Raw genomic sequence first — 25662 nt, forward strand, 5'->3', positions numbered from 1 at the left:
ATATACACAGACTATTGAATATTAATGTTTCTTTTTATAATAACTTGCGTAAATTAAAGGAAAATAAAACATAACAATCAGTGTGTTAATCAATAATCACTTAATCAGTGATTACTGATTAAGTGATTATCGATTAATACAAGGATTATTAAGTTTTATTTTAAACATTTTAAAATGAAAGTTAAGCTTAATTTACGCAAATTATTATGAAAAGAAACATTAATGTACTACAGTCAACATTATTGAATTGTGATTAGTACTGATTAATGATTAAGTGATTATTAAGTTTTATTTTAAACATTTTGAAATTAAACTGAAGTTCAAGTTATGCCAATTTTTATCACAAAAAACAGTAATATTCACTTTTTTGCATAACTATTTATTTTACTAACTACATTAAAACTTTTAAAGTAGTTAGTACAATAAATACATAAATGATAATTACCTATTGTGAGCAGTCCAACAGTCGGCAGTGGTCGCCAAGTAGGTCAGCCCATCAAATGTGTTGATGAGGGCCTCCTCGACTGCCCGTTGTTTGTCATCAATGCACCTGCCCAGGGTGCGGCGGGACAAGCTGACCTTTGTTGGGTTGAGGGTCCTCAACAGGTCAACAAACTCCTCGGACTCAACCACGTGGAGTGGGAGTATGTTGTTGACGAAAAGGCGGACTATCTTGTCGTCAACAGTGGACTGGCGTACGGCAGTGCCAGTGCTGGCTGAGCCCAGGGCCTCGCCGATGGTGGGCTGCCGGACCTTCTTGGCGGGCAGCTCGGGGGTGGCGGAGCCAGAGCTGCGCACGCTGCTGTTGCCGGAGGTGTGGTGGCGGCGCTTGCCACGGCTAGAGCCAGCCTTGATCTCCTCCTCAAACTGGATAGCTACGGATCGGTGGGTTCTCTTGATGTGGGACTTCAAATTATTAAGGCTGGTGACATGGCCTCTAACAATTTTCTTGGTCGGGCGGCATTTTTGGCACTCAAAATAGAGTACCTTTTGGTTGTCCTTATCCTGACGGCTGAGCTTGAAGTAGCGCTCCAGGTGGGGCCAGGGGTTTTGGAAAGGCTCCTGGTCCTGGCTGGCAGTGGCCTGGCTGCCAGATGGCTGAGAAGTTTCCACCACAGACAGAGAATCAGATTGGGTCTCAGAAGTTCCTGAGACAGAGGCTATCTCAATGTCGAGAACTTCTTCTTGGTGTTCCATGGTTGTAGACTGTAGTTTTGTAAGTTGCAAAGAATGCTTGGTAACTGGTAAGCAAGAACTGAACGCTGTCAAGTTGACGATGATACTGAAGAACCTGAAAAAAAATAAAACGATAAAAATGTTATCGGACAAAAAAATTAACGGACATTATCGGACTAAAAAAAAAAAAAAAAAATACCGAGTTATCGGAGGTTAACTGGTCTGATAACGATAAATGGAGGTTAACTTCCGATAAAAAAAAAAGTTAAGTTCGATAATTATCTGTTATCGGATTATCGCTTTTGTGCCCAACACTGGTTAGTTGTAGACAAGTTTATAAAATGAATGCATGGAACACAACTTCTCATTGTAATTGCAGACCTAATTATTTTGATGAAAATGGAAGAAAGTATTACACATACCTTTAATGAAGAGTCTCTTTGAAAGACAACATTCCTGGACTTCGTCTTAAGCCTGGTGTCGGCTTAGCGGTTAGGGCAGCCGGCTTGTGATCTTCGGGTCCCGAGTTCGAGCCCCGTTGGCCAGTGAATTAACACCGGCTGGGGTTGACTCAGCCCGTCACCCTTCCGAGGTCGGCAAAATGAGTGCCGGTGTACTGTTATCGGGGCAGAGCATCAACGGCACAGTCGTGCCCCAACAAAACGATAGCTACCTGGAAGCCAAGCTGCCAAACCCAAGAAGAAGATGATCGACTTCATTTTGGGAGTATACGCTGAAAGGAACTTGCAACTTCGGGGTTCCAACTCTGCTTCGTGACACAAACAGCAATCCATGTGAAAATGCAGGCGTTGAGAGGTCCACGCCAACTTCTTGGAAGGTTTGTCCTTGATTTTTGTTCATGGTCTCTCAATCTTGAAAGGTGGGGGGGGGTCACTATCTGATGGAACAAAGGGGAATGTGGGGATGAGAATGCACTTTCCTGCTGATGGGCCATGGATAATCTCGGCTTTGATGGCATTTGGCAAAAAAGATCAACGATGATGCACCGTACGTGGTCCATGCGCCGTGCAAAGATAATGACGGTGATGTAAAGAGCCGGACGATGACAGAGCGGGAACTTGCTCATCTTGATAGTTTTCTATCCCATTAACACAATGTTGCTCGCATATTTTCCGACGTTGATGACGCCTTTCTCTATCTCTTCCTAACCGTGCCGTGCGTTGATCGTCGCTTTCGCAGGTCCTTCGTGCACGTTGCTTTTCTCGGTCCTTGGCCAATCGTGTGGATCGTTGTTCTTCACTTTCGGAGCTCCGATATGCACGTTGTTGTTCCCGCTGTCTGGCCGTTCTTGCAGCGCGTTGCTCTCGACTTTCGGAGCTCCTTCGTGCACGATGTTGTTCCCGCCGTTTTTCCAATCGTTTCATGCGTTCCACTTCGCCTTCGGACGTCCTTCGCACACATTGGTGTTCTGTTAGTTGCGTCGAGCATTGCTCCTCTCCTTCAGATATCATGCGTGCACATTGTCGTCGTTCTTGCTGCTCTGTTAATCATGTTATTATTATTTTTTTTGTTCTATTAGCACATTGTTACTCATTTCTGCAGTAAACAAACAATACAATTATTACGTAGATAATCTGAATTTATCATACTCTTGAGATTCTTATTTGTAGATATGTTTATTAAAAACTAATGCATGGAAAACAACTTCTCATTGCAATTGTAGACCCAATTCTTCTGATGAGAATGGAAGAAGTATTACACGTACCTTTAATGAAGGGTCTCTTTGTAAAACAACATTCTTGGACCTCGTATTGGGAGCATTCACTGAAAAGAACTTGGCGTTTTCCAACTCTGCTTAGTGACACAAATAGCGATCCATGTGAAAAATGTACGTGTTGAGAGGTCCGCGCCAACTTCATGGAACGTTTGTCCTTGGGCTTTTGTTCATGGTCATTGTAAAACGAGGCCCGACTGCAAACTGAACTCTCATGATCTTGAAAGTGAGGTCACTGCCTGATGGAATGAGGATGATTGTGGGGATGAGAACATTCTTTCATGGTGATGCGACATGGATAATCTTGGCTTCGATGACACTTGGCAAAAGATCAACGATGACGCCCGGTGTTGCATGCGCCACACAAAGATAACGACGACATTGAAGTAAAGAGAGCCGGACTACAACTGAGTGGGAACTTGGTCATTTTGAAAGTTTGCTGTTCCGTTAGCGCATTGTTGCTCGTAGCTTTTCTGAAGTCGTTGCTCACATATTATTCGATGTCGATGATGTCTTTCTCGATCTTTTACTAATCGTGCGGTGCGTTGCTCTTGACTTTCAGAGTTCCTCTGTGCATATCGTAGTTCTCTTTGTTTGGCCAATCGCGTCGCACGTTGCTCTTCACTCTCACAGTTCCTATACGCACGTTGCTGTTCTCGTTGTTTTGCCAATCGTGCAGTGCGTTGCTCTTCACTTTCAGAGTTCCTTTGTGCACATTGGTGTTCTCGTTGTTTTTCTAATCGTATAAAGCGTTGCTCTTCACTTTCAGAGCTCCTTCGTGCACGTTGTTGATCTCGCTGTTTGGCCAACCGTGCAGTGCGTTGCTCTTGGGTTTCAGAGTTCCTTCGTGCACGATGCTGTTCTCGCCGTCTTTCCAAGCGCGTCATGTGTTCCACTTCACCTTCGGATGTCCTTCGCACACATTGATGTTCTGTTAATTGTGTCGAGTATTGCTCCTGTCTTTCAGATATTATTTGTGCAAGTTGCACGATGCTACAAGTTGAGAGCTACGAGTTTTACGAGAGGTCTATGGGAGTTCAAGAGTTCTATGAAGTGCTTCTGTGCAAGAGACAGGGAATCCCAGGCTGGTGCTCGTATGAAACACCCCCTCCCTCTGGTGGGGGTGTTTGCACGATGCCACGTGTGCATTGCAAAATTTCAAGTCATCTCCATAGTTGACTTGTAATACCCTCTATCAACACCACCACAGGGTGGCGCTATATGGGTACACATCGCAGTTGATGACAAACAAACACCGACCTTCCATGCTTTCCATTTCATTACAAAATATTAATTTAATAATCCATAATATAAATGTGTATTTAACCCATAATATGAGGGGGTGTGTTAAAAAGTAATGCCTCCTATTATTTTTCTCATAAAAACAGGTAAAGATATTCAAATGAAACAAAACGCAACACACACATAAGTTCTTCCCGCTACTGCGCGCGAGGTTTTGTGATTCTTAAAATGAGACGTCTCAGTGCTACGTTAGTCAAGATGGCAGAGGGCAATACAACGTTGTCAGTGCTGTCGATGAGATTTGGATTACTGACTAGAGAAAACTGTTGGGTGCACCATTATAGTCCGGGAGCCAACCGATCAAAATTAAAAAAAAATTGCCCGGTCTGCTATAAAATTTTTGTGTTGATTTTCATAAAGAGACACCCTTTGAGTATATGAAAACCAATGTTGGCAATGGTGAAACTCTTGCGCAACAACACAGTCAACACTTTTGCGAGCCCCCTCTGATAACAAAATGTTGGCAAAAGCGAAGATGTAGGATGGGGGTAGGGGTAATTCATATTGTCCTAAAATCATAACCACTAAACCTATATACACAAATGACCCCTCATATTAAAGAGGAGTTCATTTCCTATATCACAATTGGTGTAGATTTAACCTACCTTCAATTGACAAGGTTATATGTCAAACAACAAAAGATTTATGTAACTCAGAAATGCTTGACTATCAATGGGGTCAGGAACAAGAACATACTTTTACATGCCATGGTTTTAAGGAAGATAAAATTAGAAATGGATTAACACAATATTGTGACATGAAACATCCTCTTCAGAGGAAGAGTCACTCTCTGAAACAACTCCACCACATGAACCTCTCTGACCAAGGCATATGCATGTCACTCAGCAAGGCACAGCAGCCTTTTTGCATGAACATCGTTTCAGACATTTGGATAATTTGCACATGCAAGACACCGTTTTGTCTATGTTTGGCTTGGCTGGCTTAGACATGAGAATTGGGACCAGTTTTCCATTGATAAGGGTTCTGCCAAATGTTGTGGCTGGGGAAGTGCTCGGTCACTGAGATGTGCACGTCTATACAGAAGCAATTGATACAATGCTCTTAAAACAAGGAAGTAAAACGCATCTTCTGTTGCTGGCAGTGACCTAAGGTCTAATTTTGAAGAGACAAACATATGCTGCCTGAGGGTATCCAAACAGCTGAACCCTTTTTGGCCATGCAGAGCAGTCCAGTATACTCTGGCCTCATCAATGACACATTCTGTTGCTGCCATTTCACTATCTCTTCCAAAATCAACAAGGTGGGGAAGGTTTCCTATCAGTCCCAGAGAAACCTGTGCCGCTCTTCTTTTCACAGGAACACAGGCATCATCCCAACTGACTGGAAGAGGGGCCTTGTTGTCCCTCTCTGGAAAGGGAAGGGTGATCGCTAAGACTGCAAAAACTACCGAGGGGTGACGCTGCTCTCAGTGCCGGGCAAGGTCTTTGCTCGGATAATTCTCGATAGGGTTTGCCACCATCTGCTTGAGCACCAGCGTCCAGAGCAGTCAGGCTTTACACCAAAGAGGTCAACGATTGACCGTATCCTTGCACTTCGTGTCCTCACCGAACACAGACGAGAGTTTCGGCAGGGGCTGCTTGCAGCCTATGTTGATCTCTGTAAAGCGTTCGATTCAGTGAATCGGGATGTCCTCTGGAGGATTCTTGGTCTTCGTGGGGTGCCACCGAAACTGATCGATCTGATGTCTGAACTCTACTCTGGTACTGAGAGTGCTGTGAAGTGTGGTGGTACCATCTCTGACTTATTTCCAGTTGTTACTGGAGTTCGTCAGGGATGTGTACTTGCCCCCACACTTTTCAGCACTTGTATGGACTGGATTCTAGGGAGGATGTCGGAGAGATCAAGTTGCGGTGCATCGTTTGGCAATGTCAAGATCTCAGACCTTGATTTTGCAGATGATGCAGTCATCTTTGCGGAGACTTTAGACATCCTCTTGGGGGCCCTCGAGGTGCTGAATGAGGAGTCGGAGCCGTTGGGATTACGGATTTCTTGGGTCAAAACTAAGATCCAGGCTTTCGGTGACATCTTGGATGCTGCTGTCCTGTCTGTGTCTGTTTGTGGTGAGGATTTTGAGGTCGTGGAGAGATTCACTTACCTTGGCAGTGATATTCATGTCTCCGCAGGTTGTGAGCCGGAGGTCAATAGACGTCTGGGTCGGGCCTGGGGAGTCATGGATTCACTGGATCATGGGGTGTGGCGCTGCCGGTACCTGTGCGGGAGGACGAAAGTCTGAGTCTTCAGGTCCTTGGTACTTCCAGTCTTGCTCTATGGGTGCGAGACTTGGACTTTGACCAAGGATCTGAGACGAAGACTTAATTCCTTTGGTACCAGGTCTCTTCGGAGAATCCTTGGCTATCGCTGGTCGGATTTTGTGTCCAACGAGCGGTTGCTGAGAGAGACTCGGATGAGATTTGTTACCTGCATAGTCCGTGAGCGTCAGCTGCGGCTGTATGGACATGTGGCTCGTTTTCCTGACGCTGATCCTGCTCACCAGATTCTCTCAGCGAGGGAGTCTCATGAGTGGGAGGCCAGTGGGCCGACCACGTGCCTCATGGTTGCAGCAGGTTGACCATCATCTCAAGGAGATGGGGATGGGCCTGGCATCTGCCTGGGGGATGGCCAGACGGAGGCCCCTGGAGTACCGGCGGAAAGTGGACGCAGCGACGCACTGTTCTGGCACATGCTCCCATACCTGACCTGACCTCTTCTTTTCCCCTTCTGAATGGGTAGCTCACTGTGTCACATCCACACAACACATATGTGCACAGAAGTGTAGCTGCGACATCAACAGGATTTTCTGGTACTTCTTGCTCAACACTTCTACCAGCTCATGAATAGGTAGGTATTGATTCTGCCGTTGTATCCAGAGTTCTTGCAATGTGTTCAAGCAGCTGAAGTGATATATACACAGCATAATTATGTCTGTATCTGTTGCATGCACAACAGCTCGATGGTGATCAAGATATTCCACACAATACGCAAGATGAGCAATAATCCTTGTGTCTGCCTCTTCATGTTCTTCACAAGGTAAGTCCAGAACTGAACTTGATGCTGATGTGATGGAAAGAGTGTGACCTTTGTTTTCCATCATACTACCAAGAATGATGGTCACTCCATCCGGAATAGCTTCAGGACTCTCACAAAGGGAAGTGCCAATGAAGTTCTGAAGATTTCCTTTATTTCTTGGATTCTTCATGAGTAAATTCCAGTCCGGAATTTCTAGACTCTTGGATGGTGAGAATTGTCTTGCCTGGTCTGTCTGGTTTCTCCTCTGCTGCTCATCACCCTTCAAAGTATGGCTATCATCAAAATCATACTGATCACCAATGATGTTGACACAGTTGCACATTTCAGGTTTCAACTGCAGGATACACCTGCTTGCGAAAGATACAGCTGGGAAGTTCACCAAATGTTTTCGCACCCATTTTTTGGTATTTATTTACAAATGCCATTGTGTCTACCAGATAAACTGTGTATAGGTCACTCTGTGGTAATGATGGCAGCTGTAAAACAACATCCTGCTCAGCTTCAGCAATTAGCACTGCCACGAAATCAGACTCGTTGCCTTTGCGCATTACAACCCCTGTGCTAAGCGTGGATCAACCTCAAACAGGGATGATGGATAGTCTGTCCACTCATGGGAAAATGCAATCTGTCTTGTGACTGGGTCGGCATCTCGATAGAAACACAGCACACGTGTAGTTGCAGTCTCATCTTGATAGATCCTGATTAAACTCTGTTTCCTTGATGGTTTTGATTTCTTCTGTGAGGAGAAAGTTACCAGCTTCAGTGGTTCAATCTTAATAGAGACCACCTCTTCTGCTTTCATAATGGCTTCCATGCCCTTAGCTTGAGCATGGACCAAGTCTTTTGAAGCATCCTTCTCACTAGTTGCTCTATTGAGCAGAACCACTTGGTTGTTACACTGGAATGGGTTTATCATCTGCTGGCATATCACTTTCTTGATCTCCTCAACATGCATATGTTCTTCTGTTGCCTGCTTCTGTGTTTCTCCATGATGAGTAGATTCCTGTTGGCCTAGATTAGCCATAGACTTTATGTTCTCTGATACAGCTGTGAGAAATGGTGCTGTTTTCACATATTTATCTCGAGCAGCTGGTGCCTGAGATATGCGTTTGAACAGAGATGTCTTCCCTTCATTGTTGTATGTCTGCTCCAGGGCCATGTCACTCCAAACACCATTGAATTTTCCTTTGGAAGAGTGAACTGTGAAGTACCCAACCTGGATCCAGCAAACCTTAACCGAACTGTGTTCAATAGAGTAAGAGGATTTTGGGGGTAGGGGTAACTTTGGTTGACAAAAATGTTAATTTTCTCTTTAAAAATTGATAGAACTCACTCAAATTTGCTGTTTTAATTAGCCATGGATACCATGTTCATATCACATTAAGAGAAATTAGTATTCTAATGCAGCATCTGCCTATGATAAGAAAAGTTCTAAAGGCCATCTTCAAAAAACGTTATTTTTAAGGCATTTTTCACAAAATTATGTACTTTTACGAGGTTTACTTTCACAAAGGCAATTTTTTTTTGTCATTTTACAATGCACTGATTGAATTCTTACATTTAGTTCACATTTATTTTTCATGAATGTGATTTTTTTTAGAAATTTTATTGACAATTGCTGTTTTATCAAATTTTTCAAATCTTCCTCAAACAAAAACGGCCGCCAAAATTTTTCGCAAGAGCTTATGAATTGCCAACATTGGTTTTCATGAACTGCAAACATATATCTAAACATCCTGGGGGTGTAAAATTTTATAGCAGAGGCTGTAAGGTCCAACCCTAAAACAGCCTCGTACACAGGTTGGCTCCCGGACTATTATGATTCTGAGAAACGGATCGCAATGGAGTAACGCCAAAAAAGGCTCACGAGCCCCGACTTGGCTCCGTCAGATTTTCATCTCTTCCCAAACTTAACACCTTTGTGGAGAACATTTTCCTTCTGACAACGTCGTCGTCGTCGTCGCCGTCTTCACCACTGTGAAGTGCTGGTTAAGTCAGTATGACGCGCAGTTCTGGCATCGACTTGAACACTAACAGAAATTTGTGGGCCGCACTGGTGATGTGGAAAAATGAAACGCACACTACGGTAGAATAAAGATCGATGTTATTATCTGTCTTCTTATTCTTCTTCTTTCGGCTAGCTCCCGTTCGGGGTCGTCTCCATATCGCTCTATCCTCCACATCTTCCATTGACACTCCAACCACCCGCATGTCCGCCCTGACCGTATCCATGAACCTCTTCTTTGGCCTTCCTCTTCTCCTCCTGCCTGGCGGCTCCATCTTCAACATCCTTCTGTCTGTTATTATCTGTCTGTTTCATTCAAATAACTTTACCTGTTTTGGAGAAAAATAAAAGTAGGAATTACCTTTCGACACACACCCTTGTATTAATGTGCATTTAACCCTTTGAGGACCACAAGCATCTTGAAAGTAATTTTCAGATAAAAATCAAATTTTATTACGAGTTTGGCCAACTTTTTATAAAAATTTCATAAAATTCAAGAGTATGCACGACAAAAGTAAAGTAATCGAAAATTGCAGGGAAAATATCGGAGATACACCGCTTTAAAGTTTAGGGACGTACGTGTCCCTTGGTCCTTTTTAGGATTAATAAGTCATATAAATAATTTGGCCAACATTTGAAACCAAAAGAAAATCCCAGAGTAACACGACAACTGCTTCGATTTCGTCGAGCAAATAACAACAAAAGGCAAAGACTTTTCCTTGAATGGCAAATCACAGGGAAAGGAATTAAAGGTGTGACAATAACTCGAGTGAAAGCTGCATAGATGATCCGCGATATTTCTGAGTTTGCAGAGCGAACTCCAGTACATACAGCTATCCCTGTTTATTATATCATCTTGCAAGGTGTGTATCGAAAGGTGACAAGGAAACCTCCAGCGGCTCAAATTATCATTTTTCTTTAGTTTCAGTTTAAATTTTAAGGACCAAGTAGTGACTTTTTCAAGATTTCCTCCGGTCTCGCTCGCTCTGCCTCTCCCTCTCTATCTGCTCCAGGATGAAAATACACTTCCAATCAACTCCTCTTGGTTAAACTCCCAAAATCCAATTTTTCCCCAACACACCTTGCTCGACTCTTTTCTCTAATTTGTGGAACTTCCATTCTGAGGCTCCAAATCCCACTCTTCCTGCCAGGGCTTCAGGCAAGTGGTACACCACAATCTCAGATCATCCATTCATCCCAATCCATAAACGTCTTCTTCATTTTTACCCCCATTAACCCAACTAAAATGAACCATCGTACTTGCAGTTTGGCAAGTCCTTATCCTTTACGTGAGGGTTCCTTTGCTTCGCCACAAGGTACTTCTCTCTGCACACAACACAACACGATTACTGGTAGTCACAAGTGGAGCCTTTTCTACATCATGGTGAGCATCCCGTTTCAGTCGTCGCTCGTCCTGAAACTCTGCTGAGCGTCGGTTACCAAATGCTGCTCCAGTAGATTGAACATCTCCTACAAGTTCCTGACGCAGTTTCTCTATACATCCATTTTCACCATCACATAGGAAAAAAAAGTCTCGATTCCCCCAACGGATCGGATTGTCCTTCATGTACTGTTTGAACGACAGTTTGTTGTGAGTGGGGATCATCCCCTCATCAAGTGAAAGTTCACAACCTGGAACAAATGAATGCATGAACTTCTCAATCAAATAATTGAACACTGGGAGGTCATTTCAGTCTTGTCCAGCTGGGACTTTACACACAATGTTCATCCTCATTTACACAATGTCGGAGAGATCAGATTGCAAGGAAACATTCTCTTGTCATGACCTTTGGAAAACCAGGCGTGGAAGTAAGCATCACGTCCTTAAACCGCCAGTATGGCTCGGACCTATCTTTATGTATCCAATATTTCCATGGTGACTCGGAGCCCCAAAAATGCCTTCAACTCTGCCAAAGTTCGAGGCTTTTGTTGGAAAGATTTTGCTGCATAATTGTTTGGGTCGGCTGCAATCACACGTTCAGCTTGGTGATTAGTCTCTGTGAGAAGTAAATCGCAAAGAACATCATCCCAGAACAAGCCGAAAGAGTCAAGTGGAGTACTTTACACATGTATTACATTTGCTAAATTTGTAGGCCCTGGTGGCTCATGAGGTGTAAACTGGCATTCATCGAAACCTGCAGTGGCTCTTGTCCATCCTGGAGGGGAGTCAGGCCTTGGTCTATCCCCTCCACGTCCTCTGCCATTAACACGCCCTCGACCTCAACCCCCTATCAACACCTCTGGGAATTCCACAGCATCGTCGTCAGTACTGTCAGTTTCACATTCCCCGTTTGAAAAGTCATTCTCAGACTCAAAATCACTCTCTTTACCATAATCATCATCATCGATGATGTCTGAGCTCAACACCTCATCAACTGACATCACATTTCAACTCATTTTGGAACAATTTTTAAGTGAGAAAACTTCAACAACTTTCATGACTCTCGTGCTTCGACTTTCGCAGATCATGCACTTTGGCGCGTACATAAGGATGGCCTGACTGGCATGTGTATCAAAGTGTGTGCACAGCAAAAAAAAACCTCCTTCGCACTTCCTGAGCTGTTAGCGGCGACGCAGACTGAAGATCAGGTGCAATGCAATGGAGCCGCTAATTGCTCAGGAAGTTGCTCGTGAAAAACAAGAGCATGTGGCGGCTCATAACTAGCCGGCCGCTCAAATTTATGGTGGTTTAATTAGCGGCTGATAAACCAACCGCTCGGGTATATGGAGGTTTGAATACCAGCCTCGTGTTCTCAGGGTGAAGGATTTTCACTGAACCGTGGACAACCTCCAGTGTAGTCATTTATGGGAACACCTCCTGCTCTATTAGTGGTTCTCAACTCGTTTCAGTCCACAAATCACCAGGCCAATCAAAATTTTTTTATGGACAACCTCCTTTTTAGACAACAAACATTTTGGCTTGGAATTTATTTCTTACCAACAGATTTTTGGATTCTCTTCTCACTGACGAGCTTTTCAATGTTTGGAGTGGTATTTTGATAATGCAAAACGAATATCGCTTTCCACGTCTTCAGCCACAAAATCATTTTTAAGATCCAAGAATTCCTCCTGCAGATCTTCTGGAACACTATTAAAATCTGTCGTGAATGGATTCCTGATGAAAGATAACTCATCCCTTGTCCTGTCCACCTCGGGAAAGTATCGTTGGAATTCGTCCCGTAGCTTCCATAAATGATCGAGAATTTGCATCCGAATTTGACGTCTCCCGATTATTTTCTTTGGGGTTACCTAAATGAGCGTGTCTACTGTATACATCAATAAGCCACATACAATTCAGCAGCTCAAGGACAACATCTGTGCGGAAATCCGAGGGCGGCAGCCAGAGTTATTGTCCGCTGTTATGGAAAATGCTGTCAAAAGAGCCCGTCTCTGCGAAGCCGAAAATGGAGGACATCTAAGCTGCATCATTTTTCATAAACAAAGCAAATTTATCTCCATTTTGTAAATTTTCTTTTGGTATAAAATTAATCATAAATTAATTAAAAACAGAAATGTTATTTAATTTCTAAATCCCTCGGTGACTTTTGGGACACCCTGGATTTTCATTTATGAATTTTGTCCGATAGTTCTGTGATTATTATCTTGCCAAAACGAAGTTTTTGCAAGATATGTTAGTCAGCTTGTATGTTTGTTTTTTTTTGTTATCTTACCAAAACTAAGTTTTTGCAAGATATGCTAGTCAGCTTGTGTGTTTTTTTTTTATTTTTATTTGTTTGTTTGTCTGTAATCACGTATAAAAAATTCTGCAGAGCACAGTTATCATCGGAAATTTTTGTAACTTCACATATCAGAGGCCTATAGAGGTCCCTTTCAGTGCACAAAATTTTGAAGGTCAAGGTCAAAGGTCAAGGTCACTTTTGCGCAAATCAGGGGAGTCGACGAAACCCTTATTTTTTGAGTAATTTTGATCGGAGCGTCTTCAAACTTCATGGGAATATAGTTCATGGTCTGGCACTCAGCTGATTATTTTTTGGTGGTGATTGGCCTTGACCTTCATATGTTTTTTTTTTTGTTTTTTTGGTCTGTAATCACGTATAAATCACTCTGCAGAGCACAGTTATTGGAAATTTTCGTAACTTCGCATATCAGAGGCCTATAGAGGTCCCTTTCAGTGCACAAAATTTTGAAGGTCAAGGTCAAAGGTCAAGGTCACTTTCTCGCAAATCAGGGGAGTCGACGAAACCCTTATTTTTTGAGTAATTTTGATCGGATCGTCTTCAAACTTCATGGGAATATAGTTCATGGACTGGCGCTCAGCTGATTAATTTTTGGTGGTGATTGGCCTTGACCTTCATGGTTAGCGCCTGAGGTGAAACATATTTGACCCCAAGGTCAAATTTTCAAGTTTTAGGAACCATATCGTGTAGTACCTCAAATTGAACACCTCGATGAGTGCTTTCTAGATATGTCAAGCTTGAGACATTATGACATCATTTGGTGACGTTATGAGGCAAAAGCATATTTTTCATGGTTACTCTGTAGAACGATTCTCATCGGAATCTCTCGTAGGCAGATATTCCTCAAGGAGTCGCTCCTGGTGGATATAGCAGCTCTGTTCACCTCAGTGTGACCTTTAAGAAGTCACACGTGGTCACCTTTTGGCAAGATACGGGTCACCCAGCGGGTGACATTGGTTTATTTTTTTTATTTTTTTTTTGGCGTACTGGGCTTTAACATCCATCGGCACGGAAAATTTCGGCTTTCTATGTCACCTGGAAGGCACCGATCTTCAATATCAGTCAGTGGTTAGAAAGAGCTTTATAACACACACACACACACACACACACACACACACACACACACACACACACACACACACACACACACACACACACACACACACACACACACACACACACACACACACACACACACACACACACACACACACACACACAGCACAACCCTCTTAGAGAGAAGCAACTGGCAACGCTATGGATGATGTGCCGCATGCTTGCGAGCACGGCTTAAAACAGCAGGACGGTGGCGCCTGCTCATGCCGTGTGACTTTGGACAATGCTCCTGTGTACCACCCAAAAAAAAAATCACCATGGACCACCAGTTGAGAACCACGAATGCTATTGTTTAAGATTTCAGTTAGGTTCCGCTATATCGATCTAATTGCTCCGACTATCACTGGCGAACCATCGGCACTGGGCTGGCAGGACAGCCTCGGGGTATGCGCACACACCTCTGAGCCGTCTCGCCTTGGTTCGAATCTCGGCCCAGACAAAAACTATCATCCTGATGTCTTGCAGGCAGGCGAGGCTTTCAAAGCTTTTGCATCAAAGTTCGATGAAAATTTTGATGCAAAAGTTTTCATCAACATTTTCAAGGCATCAAAGTTTGCATCATGTCTCGGATGGAGGCGAAACTCCGGCGTCCAGTCTGCCAGAATTCGTTGCTGGGCATTAAAGATCCCGTTGTGTCCTTCACGAAGAGGAGGTGAGCAATCACCAACACCCTGAATAAGGTACAAATGAACAACAGGGGTCACCGGATCAGCGGCAGAGCCGTGATTCTCCCCTTAGCCCAGCCGATGATGCCATTCACACCCACTTGCTGCATACAACAAAAGGTCGACACATTACGAGAAACATAACAGGTTCTCCTTACTTCAACTTTCAAATCCTGGTACTCCCGGTGTCTTTCTAACTTCCTCGTTATTTAGACCAAAGTCGCTGGGTACTGACACCACGATTAGTTCATGACATCTTTTCTTTTTTTTGTATCTGAGTACTATATGTCTGGTTGCAATGCTTTCTTTTATATATTCATGCTCGATCGGATGGTCAGGTAGTACATGAATGTTACGTCCTCATTTCCAAGGATCGCTTTTGGTTTCGTTCTCCCATTATTTGTCGAAGACCGTTTTTCTATTTTTCTACCGTTATCATTATTTTTCTATTTTTCTCGTTCTATCTACGAGATATATGCCAATCCCAGTCGCAGATGGCCCAATGATTGCAGTCTAAACCGCCGACGACAAACATCGCAGGTGGACATCTGCTCCCAAATAATGTCTTTTCACAACCGCCTGGACGCTGTGTTTGTGTGTGTCCGTACGTGTCCGTGTGTGTCGGTACACACATGCCTCTTCAGGTTTAATCAAACTGTGAACATGTAGGCACAAACTTCACAAAAAGTGTGGACGCTCTCTTCACGCGAGACTGTGTGTGTTATCTGACAATGACAATGCCCGAATGTCTTCCCACGAGTGGAGCACATGTGTGATCGAATGCCATTATCCGTGCACATGTGTACGTTATGCCATGACGGGAGTACGATTTACCATACACCTTCGAGGTACATACATATGCAGGTGTTCACACAAGTGTTTATTTTTTTTATTTTTATTTTTTTTAGGTTCTTCAATGAGTACCAGCACAAATGGTTTGGTACTCACGCAAATTATTATTAATCTTCATCCAACTCGCTATTAAGCTCTTCCTCATCATCAGCGAGTTCAAACAAATGGGATGATGTGCTTGCTGCGCTATGGTCGTCCTTCTTGGAGATCCGATTTAACCTGCGATGTGCTGACTGCATCCAGAGACGAGTTGCAGCCGTCGGGTCAAACGTTTCCGTCGTCATCTTGCACATATGAATGTGCATCAGGGCAGAGAGGCGAGAAGCTGATAGGCGGGACCTGTACTTGCTTTTTATCACATTGACATATGAAAAACCCCGTTCGCAAGCAGCACTGCTTAACGGCAGCGCAAGAGACAACAGCAAAAGCTTGTGAATGTTTAAGAAGGCGTTTGCATCGCAAGTATTCACAATGTTGATCAAATCATACACAGAAGAAGCTGCAAGACGTTTCCCCACTTGCTTTAAACGCATCCATTCTCTCAAAACGGCGTCTGCCTCAACGGAAATGATCGCTTCGTATTTCTGAAGCAAAGAACTGAGCATTTGGTTGCCAAAACTGTGGATGTCTTGCTCTTCCTTGGGCCAAGTTGAGGGATCAAAAATCAAGAAATGATTGCATGACTCAAGGGACTCAAATCTGGTTTCAAATTCATGAATTAAAGCTCTCAAGACATCGACTTTGTCCCTGTCAGCGTCTGCATGCGCAGACGTTTCGTTCCTGTACTTGCCATCACTTTCAAGTAAAATTGTGAATTGCCCAATCGCTCCCATGAGCTCGTCCTTGCATTCTCCAATGGTTAGTTTCTCACGCTGAAATGTGACAGACGTGCGTTGCAGAATGTTGCCGACGTCAAGAATGTGGCCGAAGAAACACTGAAAACGCACCGTGCAAATTTCTCGCAAATCCGCGTCGTCGGTCGTCGAAACTTGGACCTGAATGGCTGGTAAAACAATCCAAATCTTCAGCAATGTTTTGTGTCTCCACGCGGACCACCTGATATTGTGAACCTTTGCCACCTTCACAAAAGAAATCCCATTTCCTTCACATAGCCTCTTCAACGTTTGCAGTTTTTTCGCTCGGCCTTTTTGCGAGTAAAAACTCAGCACCTTGCAAATACAGCGATTGAATATCTCGCAGTACGGAACGGAACAGTCAGATGATTTTGAGCAATTTTCCAGCGTGTGTGCGGTGCACAGAACGTGAACGAGGGAATTGCCGATTTCAACGATGCCGCGTAATTTTGGTACTACCCCGTTGTACACACCGACGTTCGTTGCGGCCCCATCCGTGCACACCGAGACCAGTTTTCTTCTCAAATCATCCTGCAGTCCCAAAACGTTAAAAAGGTTCACGATACCGTTCACAATATCCTGGGCCGAGCGATCTGCTCCGAGCGGAATAACGCCGAGGAAGTCGGACGAAAATTCCCCTTTGTTCGACACACTCACGATGTACACCACTTCCTGCTCCGTTTTGTTCATGTCTTCCGATCCATCAAAAAGGAGACCCCAGAATTCGGCCGACTTCAGCTTTTCTCGCAATGCCGAAATGGTCACGTCCGCTATGGTATGAATAATCCGTACTCCCCCCGTGTCACTGTGATACGCACTTCCAACATTCACTCCGAGCCGCTTTAAAAGCACGATATCTTCTTCAAAGTTACGAATCGGGCGTGCATGTTTGGCTTCGTGGAATGCAAGTAAAAAAATATTTGTCAGTGCTTGGTACTGTTCGTCGTTTGCTCTGTGTTGCCATCGGTCGAGTGGACGACTCGATTGCTCCTGCTGACTCAGATTTGCATTCGATATAGCCTCAATTACTTTGGCATGCTCGGTGCTCCTTTCGTGTTTTTCAAAAACTGGGTGGCTGTAGTTTCTTGTGCCGGTGTAGTAGGCGCTCGTTTGGTCTGCAATGTTTGGGTGAGCACGGCAGAGTTTACACCACATCTCTGTGCGTTCTGTGTTACTTTCCAGCCATGGGATGTCATTAAGCCATTTTTCAGAAAATGCTCGTTTCTTCGAATCCGATTCAGTAGGCTTATGAACTTTCTTCGGCGGCGGAACATCAAAGAAGTCACTCAATGCGCGTTGCTTTTTTGACATTTCGACTGGAACCACAACCCTGAAATCAGACAAATAAAACAGTGAATTATGTCAACAGACGAGATTGAAAGACACAAACAGGAAAGAGGTGACAAGACTGAAAAGGTACCTTCCTCGCACGGGGGCATTTAGACACGGTCCGCTGCAAATGGAGATGCCAGCGAGCTAAACTCGCTTCTCCAAAACTGCGCTATCCACAAGCAGACCTTGACGGAATGACCATCACGAATTGAGCGCCGAGAAAGCGCGTTTACTCTCCACACGCCGATCCCCTTTTGTCAGCTTCAGAGCGTGCCAGTCTGGCTTCCCGAGCGCCGCTCCGATTTTTAAAGCACCTCTCAGTTTAACTTAAAAGTTATAATATAAAATACAACTTACAAATTAAAATTTTGAAATCAAAGCATATCAGAATTATCACGGAAGAATCTCACCGACACAAGTTGTGGTAGTCCACTTTTGAGCTTCCTGAGCATATTGAAAGTACACACATTTTTTGACCGCACATGCGCACCTGGGTACCAGTTATGTGAACCCCAACCTACTGTGCCCTACCAATATGCTTTCATAACGCAAAGTGAAGGAATAATCAGCAAATTTGTACCTTTCATTAGTTCCAGATACCAGTTGGTGCCTGTTCATGTGGTTAATCAAGTTGGCCTTGGTTGTTAATCTGCGAGAGCACAAAATGCAGGTGAAGTTCTTGCTGAGCTTCCTTCGTACGCCTGCAAAGATCATCCAGAAAACAAGTCGTTTCTCAACACGAGGTGCAATGGAAAGAAACAAAGTCAACCTCAAAGAGAATGGTACTCAGTACAGCAATGAGTAAAGGAGACTGCCAGACTGAACAGTTTAATGTTATGAATACCACCGATAGGCCGGATCAGCATCCAGACCTGAAAAATCGAATTGGCCTTTTCTCGTCACCGAACCAACTCGTCCACCAAGTTTTATCAAAATCCATCCACAACTTTTGGAAATATGATTATATAAATAATCTTTGGCCCATCTTTCAATGGTGAAGAATCATGCTAAAAATCATGCTTTTGCTGAAAAATAATTTTAAAGATTGAAAAAATAATTTCTAACTCGAAGCACCACTTTACTATCATGAGCAGTTACGGCAGGGGCACCAAGACACCCCGCCTTGATGCAACCAAAATTTACACACCACATTCCTGAAGGCTCGTGGATCATGCACACAAAGTTTTGTATCGATGTAATGAGCCGTTCTGAAGAAGGTTTTCAAAGCTTTATATTTTCAACGCTGCCAAACCACATGACCGATGAAGAGAAATTTTTAAATCTGTGGACCAATTTATCCCGAAATGACCCTCAACAATTTTCATACTGATCGGATGAAGCGTTCTACATGTCAAATTTTGTCCGGCATACCACTTCACCGATAACATCATTCACTAGAAGGGCACTTGGTGGAGCACATACCTCCTCAACGCAATGCTCGATCCACGAGAACATATCGGGTCCAATACATTTTTGAAATATCATGCTATACACCACCACATCGTTTTTGTCCCGATCTCTCAATGGTGAAGAATAACTTTAAAAATTAAATAATTCTCATATCCAGATCCGGATTCTTCACCAAAATCGAATCAATTCGTCCTTGCAACACACACAACCTGTCCACCAAGTTTCATCCAAATCCGTCCCCAACTTCTTGAGACATCCTGTGTACAAACAAACAGACAAAGGGGTGAAAAGGTAACCTCCTTCACCTTCGGTGGCAGAGGTAAGCAACACTCATTCCCCCCATTACTTGACATGTGCAGAGTTTAAATTGTTTTCCAATGACCAATTTCAGAGAAAAAGAGGTCCAAAGTTTTTACTTTTTTCCAACATGGCTGCCACACTATGTGACAGATGACATCATAATCGTCATTAAAAAAAAATTCCACATGAGTTGTCGCACCAACGTGGCAAGTTTGTCAATCAGACAAGCGGTTGCAGACAAAAAGCATTGAAAAGGGAACAAACCCCAAAAATGACGGAAGAATAACGTACAATAACTACAAGGCATTCGGTCGAGCTCACAACTCCGCGATGCAATGCCTGAACCAACAGAACATATCAGGTCCAATAAATTTGACATATCATGCTATATATCGTTTTTCGCTAAATCTCTCAATGGTGAATAATCGACTTAAATACAGATAGGGGTGAAAACATAACCTTCTTCCACCTTCAGTGATGCAGATAATAAACAACAAAAATAATCGAAAGTATACTAACCAGGTAAGACTTGGTACCCTAAAAATAGGAACAATGGACCTGTAGCTTATCTGGACCTTATCCTAATGTTGTAATCCAAATTTGGTTGCAATCTCACTGGTGGGTCTGGAGAAGTAGGGTCATTCCGTGCCAACTCACCTAAGGGTCCCCAGGTCACCTCCTCAGATTTTGCTGGAAAAAAAATTCTTAAATGTTGATCTATATGGCTGTACCCACCATGCAAAAGATTAGCTTTCAATTCCTCATAGTTTAAAAAATATCTATCTCTGGAGACCTTTTAAATTTGGCCCTAAAAATACCAAATGTGAAAAACGCATTTTTTTTTCCAACTTCAGTGGCTTATAATTTTATAATGGACTCCTCGAGAAAGCTAATATTACAAATATTTACTAAATGGCATCCAGATTTTTCAATTATAGCATCAGATAGCTTCTGGGATGATATGTCTCACTCTATAGGAAGCTAAAGATGGCTTTTTGGCCAAAACGAGCTAAAATAAGGTTAAACTATAGGAGCCCTCCTGAAAATATAGAACTTAGAATTTTTTCCTCACAACACAGTGATTATAGGGTCATTATCTATCCATAGATACATTTTTGCTGGGACAATACAGTTTGGTGATGAATTATAAAAGTTTTAACATATGCCCTTACCTCAGAGGGCTCTAAAATGGACCAATTTTGTCCCCTGGTTTGACCATGTGGCTAGGGGTTTAGTATCTTCATTTTTTTTTCTAAAGATTGCCTTATATAAGATGGGTCTACTGACCAAATAATTTTATCCAACGCCCATGGCTTCATAGTAAAAAAAAAAATATATATATATATATATATATATATATATATTTACATGCACGTTTTTTATAATTATACACTTTTTCATATTCAGAAGTTTATAAATCTTAAATGGAACTATCCAGGAAAGAGTTACTGCAGAATTTTATAAACTGGTATACAAAATTTCAAATTGTGGCATCAGAATGTCTCGAGAAAGCACATACTCCGAGTTTTAGGAAGCCAAATATGGCAATTTGGCCCACTTGGAACAAAACAAGGTGAACTTGCAGGGGTGCGCATGAGGCTAAATTATGCTTCTGATTAGACATTAGTGATAAGGATGTTATTTATTCATAAATACATGCTAATGATTACTTTCGTAAGTGATTGCAAATTATAAATTAGAACAAATTTGATTAGTTGAGTAGCAACTTTTTATTTACAGATATACAGAGACAATGAATATTAGTAATTTTTAAGTAATTCCTGATCTCCATGAAATCAATTCTTGTGACTTCTTCTCAAAACCAGCAACTTGTTTTTGCCCAACCTTCCTTGATAATAGGTCTTGTGACACTCCTGGTCTAATTTGGTTCCAACAGTGCATCTACTTGTCAAACTTGTGCCACTAGGCCCAGGTTTTTCTGCATCCATTTCCTTTGTTTCCTCCTCTCTTTTGTTCGCCAAACAGACAAACAGACAGACAGGTTGACTGCTGCTCCAAGTGTTGTGACAGACCATTACTCCATCTAGTGGTGTATGTCATAACTAATGACTTCAAATAGAGAACTGTAAGACATGTTTTTTTTTTAATTAAAACCCAAGCATATGTTTGGATTATCATTACAAGAATTTATTTTTGAATAAAAAAAATGCACTTATAATTATTAATTTATGACAAGAATAATCTAAGTTGTTACATAACCTCAGTTAATACATCCTGCATATTCACCATTTTTGGTCAAAGTGGCTTTTCAACTTCCTACAGATACAAACATATGCATTTATCAGGAATTCTGATAACAGATCCTTAAATTTAATATGCCAGTTTATAAATATCTACAGTATCACTTTGCTAGTGTGTTCAGTTTCAGATTTATAAGCTCATGAATATGAAAAAAGTGAATTATAATGAAAAAAAACGTGCATGTAAATAAAAATTTATTTTAATATGAAGCCAGAGGCGTTAGATAAAATTATTCGGTCAGTAGACACATCTTATATGAGGAAATCTTTAGAAAAAAACAAATGAAGATCCTAAACCCCAAGCCACATGGTCAAACCAGGGGACAAAATTGGTCCATTTTAGAGCCCTTTTCCTACTGAATCGGTCATCTCAGGATAAGGCAAGGGCTTATGGTAAAACCTTTATAATTCATCCCCGAACTGTATTATCCCAACAAAAATGTATCTATGGATAGATAATGACCCTATAATCACTGTGTTATGAGGAAAAAATTCTAAGTTGTTCCATATTTTCAGGGCTACTATAGTTTCATGTTATTTTAGCTCATTTTGGCCCAAAAGCCATTTTTAGCTTCCTAGAGAGTGAGACATATCATCCCAGAGGCTATCTGATGCCATAATTGAAAATTTTGGATGCCAATTAGTAACTATTTGCAATATTAACTTTCTAGAGGATTCCATTACAAAATTATAAGCCCCTGAAGTTGAAAAAAAAAATGCGTTTTTCACATCTGGCATTTTTAGGGCCAAATTTCAAAGGTCTCTAGAGATAGATATTTTTTAAACTATGAGGACATGAAAGCTAATCTTTTGCATAGTGGGTAGAGCCATATAGATCCACATTTAAGAATTTTTCCAGCAAAATCTGAGGAGGTGACCTGGGCAGGTTTTTGAAATTTAGGTGAGTTGGCACGGAATGACCCAGCAGATTTTTGAAGGAACTGACGCGACGGGCATGATGACACTTCCGGTCAAGTGAGAGAGGGGAGGCGAGACGGATGTGAGGGGAGGCGAGACGGATGTGAGGGGAGGCGAGACGGATGTGAGGGGAGGCGAGACGGATGTGAGGGGAGGCGAGACGGATGTGAGGGGAGGCGAGACGGATGTGAGGGGAGGCGAGACGGATGTGAGGGGAGGCGAGACGGATGTGAGGGGGGGCGAGGCGGAGGGGAGGGGGGGCGAGACGGAGGGGAGGGGAGGCGAGACGGATGTGAGGGGAGGCGAGACGGATGTGAGGGGAGGCGAGACGGATGTGAGGGGAGGCGAGACGGATGTGAGGGGAGGCGAGACGGATGGGAGGGGAGGCGAGACGGATGGGAGGGGAGGCGAGACGGATGGGAGGGGAGGCGAGACGGATGGGAGGGGAGGCGAGACGGATGGGAGGGGAGGCGAGACGGATGGGAGGGGAGGGGAGGCGAGACGGATGGGAGGGGAGGGGGGACGGATGGGAGGGGAGGGGGGACGGATGGGAGGGGAGGCGAGACGGATGGGAGGGGAGGCGAGACGGATGGGAGGGGAGGCGAGTCGGATGGGAGGGGAGGCGAGACGGAAGGGAGGGGAGGGGAGACGAAGGGGAGGGGAGGCGAGACGGATGGGAGGGGAGGGGAGGCGAGACGGATGGGAGGGGAGGGGAGGCGAGACGGATGGGAGGGGAGGGGAGGCGAGACGGATGGGAGGGGAGGGGAGGCGAGACGGATGGGAGGGGAGGGGAGGCGAGACGGATGGGAGGGGAGGGGAGGCGAGACGGATGGGAGGGGAGGGGAGGCGAGACGGATGGGAGGGGAGGCGAGACGGATGGGAGGGGAGGCGAGACGGATGGGAGGGGAGGCGAGACGGATGGGAGGGGAGGGAGGCGAGACGGATGGGAGGGGAGGGAGGCGAGACGGATGGGAGGGGAGGGGAGGCGAGACGGATGGGAGGGGAGGCGAGACGGATGGGAGGGGAGGCGAGACGGATGGGAGGGGAGGCGAGACGGATGGGAGGGGAGGCGAGACGGATGGGAACTGGACCGAAAGGAAGTGAGGCGGGATGGGAGGGGACCGGACCAAGAGGAGGTGTGGCGGGATGGAGGGACCGGACCGAAAGCTGCTTGAGGTGGAATCGTTCAAGAAAACCAGAGAGTTGGTGTCAAAACCACCCAATGCTCGCCTGTTTATACATTTATCGTTTTTAAAAGAATCGTCTCATAATATTTTTTCATAAAGCATTTCAGTGAAGTCTGATCCAAATAATTTTAAAGCAATATATGTATTTGTATATTGTAATCAGTAAAAAATAGTGTGGTGGATAAAAACTTTAGAAAGGAAATAACTTGCACCAAAAACTTTAACATTTTCACGCTCACGCCGGGGGTATCGCTCGAGCTCTCTGTTCTTCGAACAGCAGAGATAAAAATTATTGCCAGGACCTGATTTACTTGCTTGTGGGCCCGAGGCCAAACCTTATCAGTGTCCCCCCCCCCCCCCAAAAAAATCGTAATATTGTAATGTTAAAAAAAATAATTACAACATAATGTAACATCAATAATTTTTAATCAAATTAGTTCCATATCAAGTACATCTTACACATCGGAATAATGGAAAAATACAATGAAACTGAAGCGCAATAAATGACAAAGCAAACAATGAAACCGATCAGAGAACCCACAAGTCCCCGGTGGGCCCGAGGCCAATGGCCTATGTCGCCGATTGGAAAATCCGGCCCCGATTATCGCATCATCAGAAGTTTTAACTTTTTCCATCAATTTATTTCCCCGCCATGTTTGTGTGATCGAAATCCAGTTCATCATCAAGTCCGTCAAGTTCTCCCGACTCACCATTCTCCGGGTTCCTCCTCTCTTCTTCGGAACTCACAGACTCTTCCGCTTCGACTTTGATGCGCAGAACCTCGACAGGTAACCCAGTTGGTTCCTCGACAGGTAACCCAGTTGGTTCCTCGACAGGTAACCCAGTTGGTTCCTCGACAGGTAACCCAGTTGGTTCCTCGACAGGTAACCCAGTTGGTTCCTCGACAGGTAACCCAGTAGGTTCCTCGACAGGTAACCCAGTAGGTTCCTCGACAGGTAACCCAGTAGGTTCCTCGACAGGTAACCCAGTAGGTTCCTCGACAGGTAACCCAGTAGGTTCCTCGACAGGTAACCCAGTAGGTTCCTCGACAGGTTTTCCACGTCCGGCCACCACGGTCAATTCAGATCCTCGCCCCGCACGGCACGACTCCATGTACCGACAGAGCTCCACGTACATGGTGTAGGTGAACTTTCGTGCGGCCAAACAACACAGTCGAACCCTCACGGTCGGGGGCTCGGCCCGGGCACAGAGAGCTCCGAGGATCTCGATCCCGAGACCCGTAACGGCGGCTCGGAGAGACTCCTCCGAAAGACCCTGGATCTCCAGCCACGCCGGGACGAGGCCGACGCCACCACGATCTCTCCGCGAGTCCATTGTCCGTCACACAAAATAAATAAATAAATCGCACGTGCCTTTCCCGTATTTATTTATTTATGTGGGGGAGGGGCGGTTGGGGCATGAGGGTGGGGGTGGCGATAGTGAGCCGCTGTTCAAGTCGTCAGAACAAAACATTCCACGTCGCCGTGATATCTCAACCTCCTGATGTCCGATTGATGATCTGTATATAATTATAATTACCGTCATAAAAAGTGACTTTCAGCACTTCCGTTTCCGGCGACGCCATATTGTGCTCCTTGCATGTCTCCCGAATTAATTATTATTCATCCATTCATTAAACGAGTTCCGCACTTTTTGTGAATCGAGTGGTTTTCGGAGCTTTGAAGGAGACATTAATGTCTTAACAACATGAAACACACACAAACACACATACACACACGTACGTACGTGTACGGTCTCACCGTCCAACAACCCACGACAACAACGTTTACCCAAACGCGGTCA

General features: G+C 44.0%; 1 protein-coding gene across 4 annotated transcripts in view; it reads right to left on the reverse strand.

The window, feature by feature from the left end:
- Positions 1 to 25420, reverse strand: part of LOC147033598 (zinc finger protein 862-like) — a 32818-nt gene extending 7398 nt beyond the window's left edge. Inside the window, exons 1-3 of one of the 4 annotated variants that reach the window (XM_085857139.1) lie at positions 24570 to 25263; positions 18364 to 18484; positions 10527 to 10592 (exon numbers count right to left, since the gene is read on the reverse strand). In XM_085857139.1, coding sequence (XP_085713265.1) covers positions 10527 to 10592; positions 18364 to 18484; positions 24570 to 25194 — 812 coding nt within the window. In that variant the 5' untranslated portion in view covers positions 25195 to 25263. Of the gene's footprint in view, positions 1 to 445; positions 1292 to 10526; positions 10593 to 15624; positions 17782 to 18363; positions 18485 to 24569 lie in introns of those variants that run through there. The other 3 variants (XM_085857129.1, XM_085857158.1, XM_085857149.1) reach the window with 3 other exon arrangements.
- Positions 25421 to 25662: the final 242 nt, after the last annotated feature.

Source organism: Eptatretus burgeri, chromosome 2 (genome assembly GCF_056783735.1).
Source record: "Eptatretus burgeri isolate ZD-2024b chromosome 2, Ebu_testis_v1, whole genome shotgun sequence".
NCBI classification, from domain to species: Eukaryota; Metazoa; Chordata; class Myxini; order Myxiniformes; family Myxinidae; genus Eptatretus; species Eptatretus burgeri.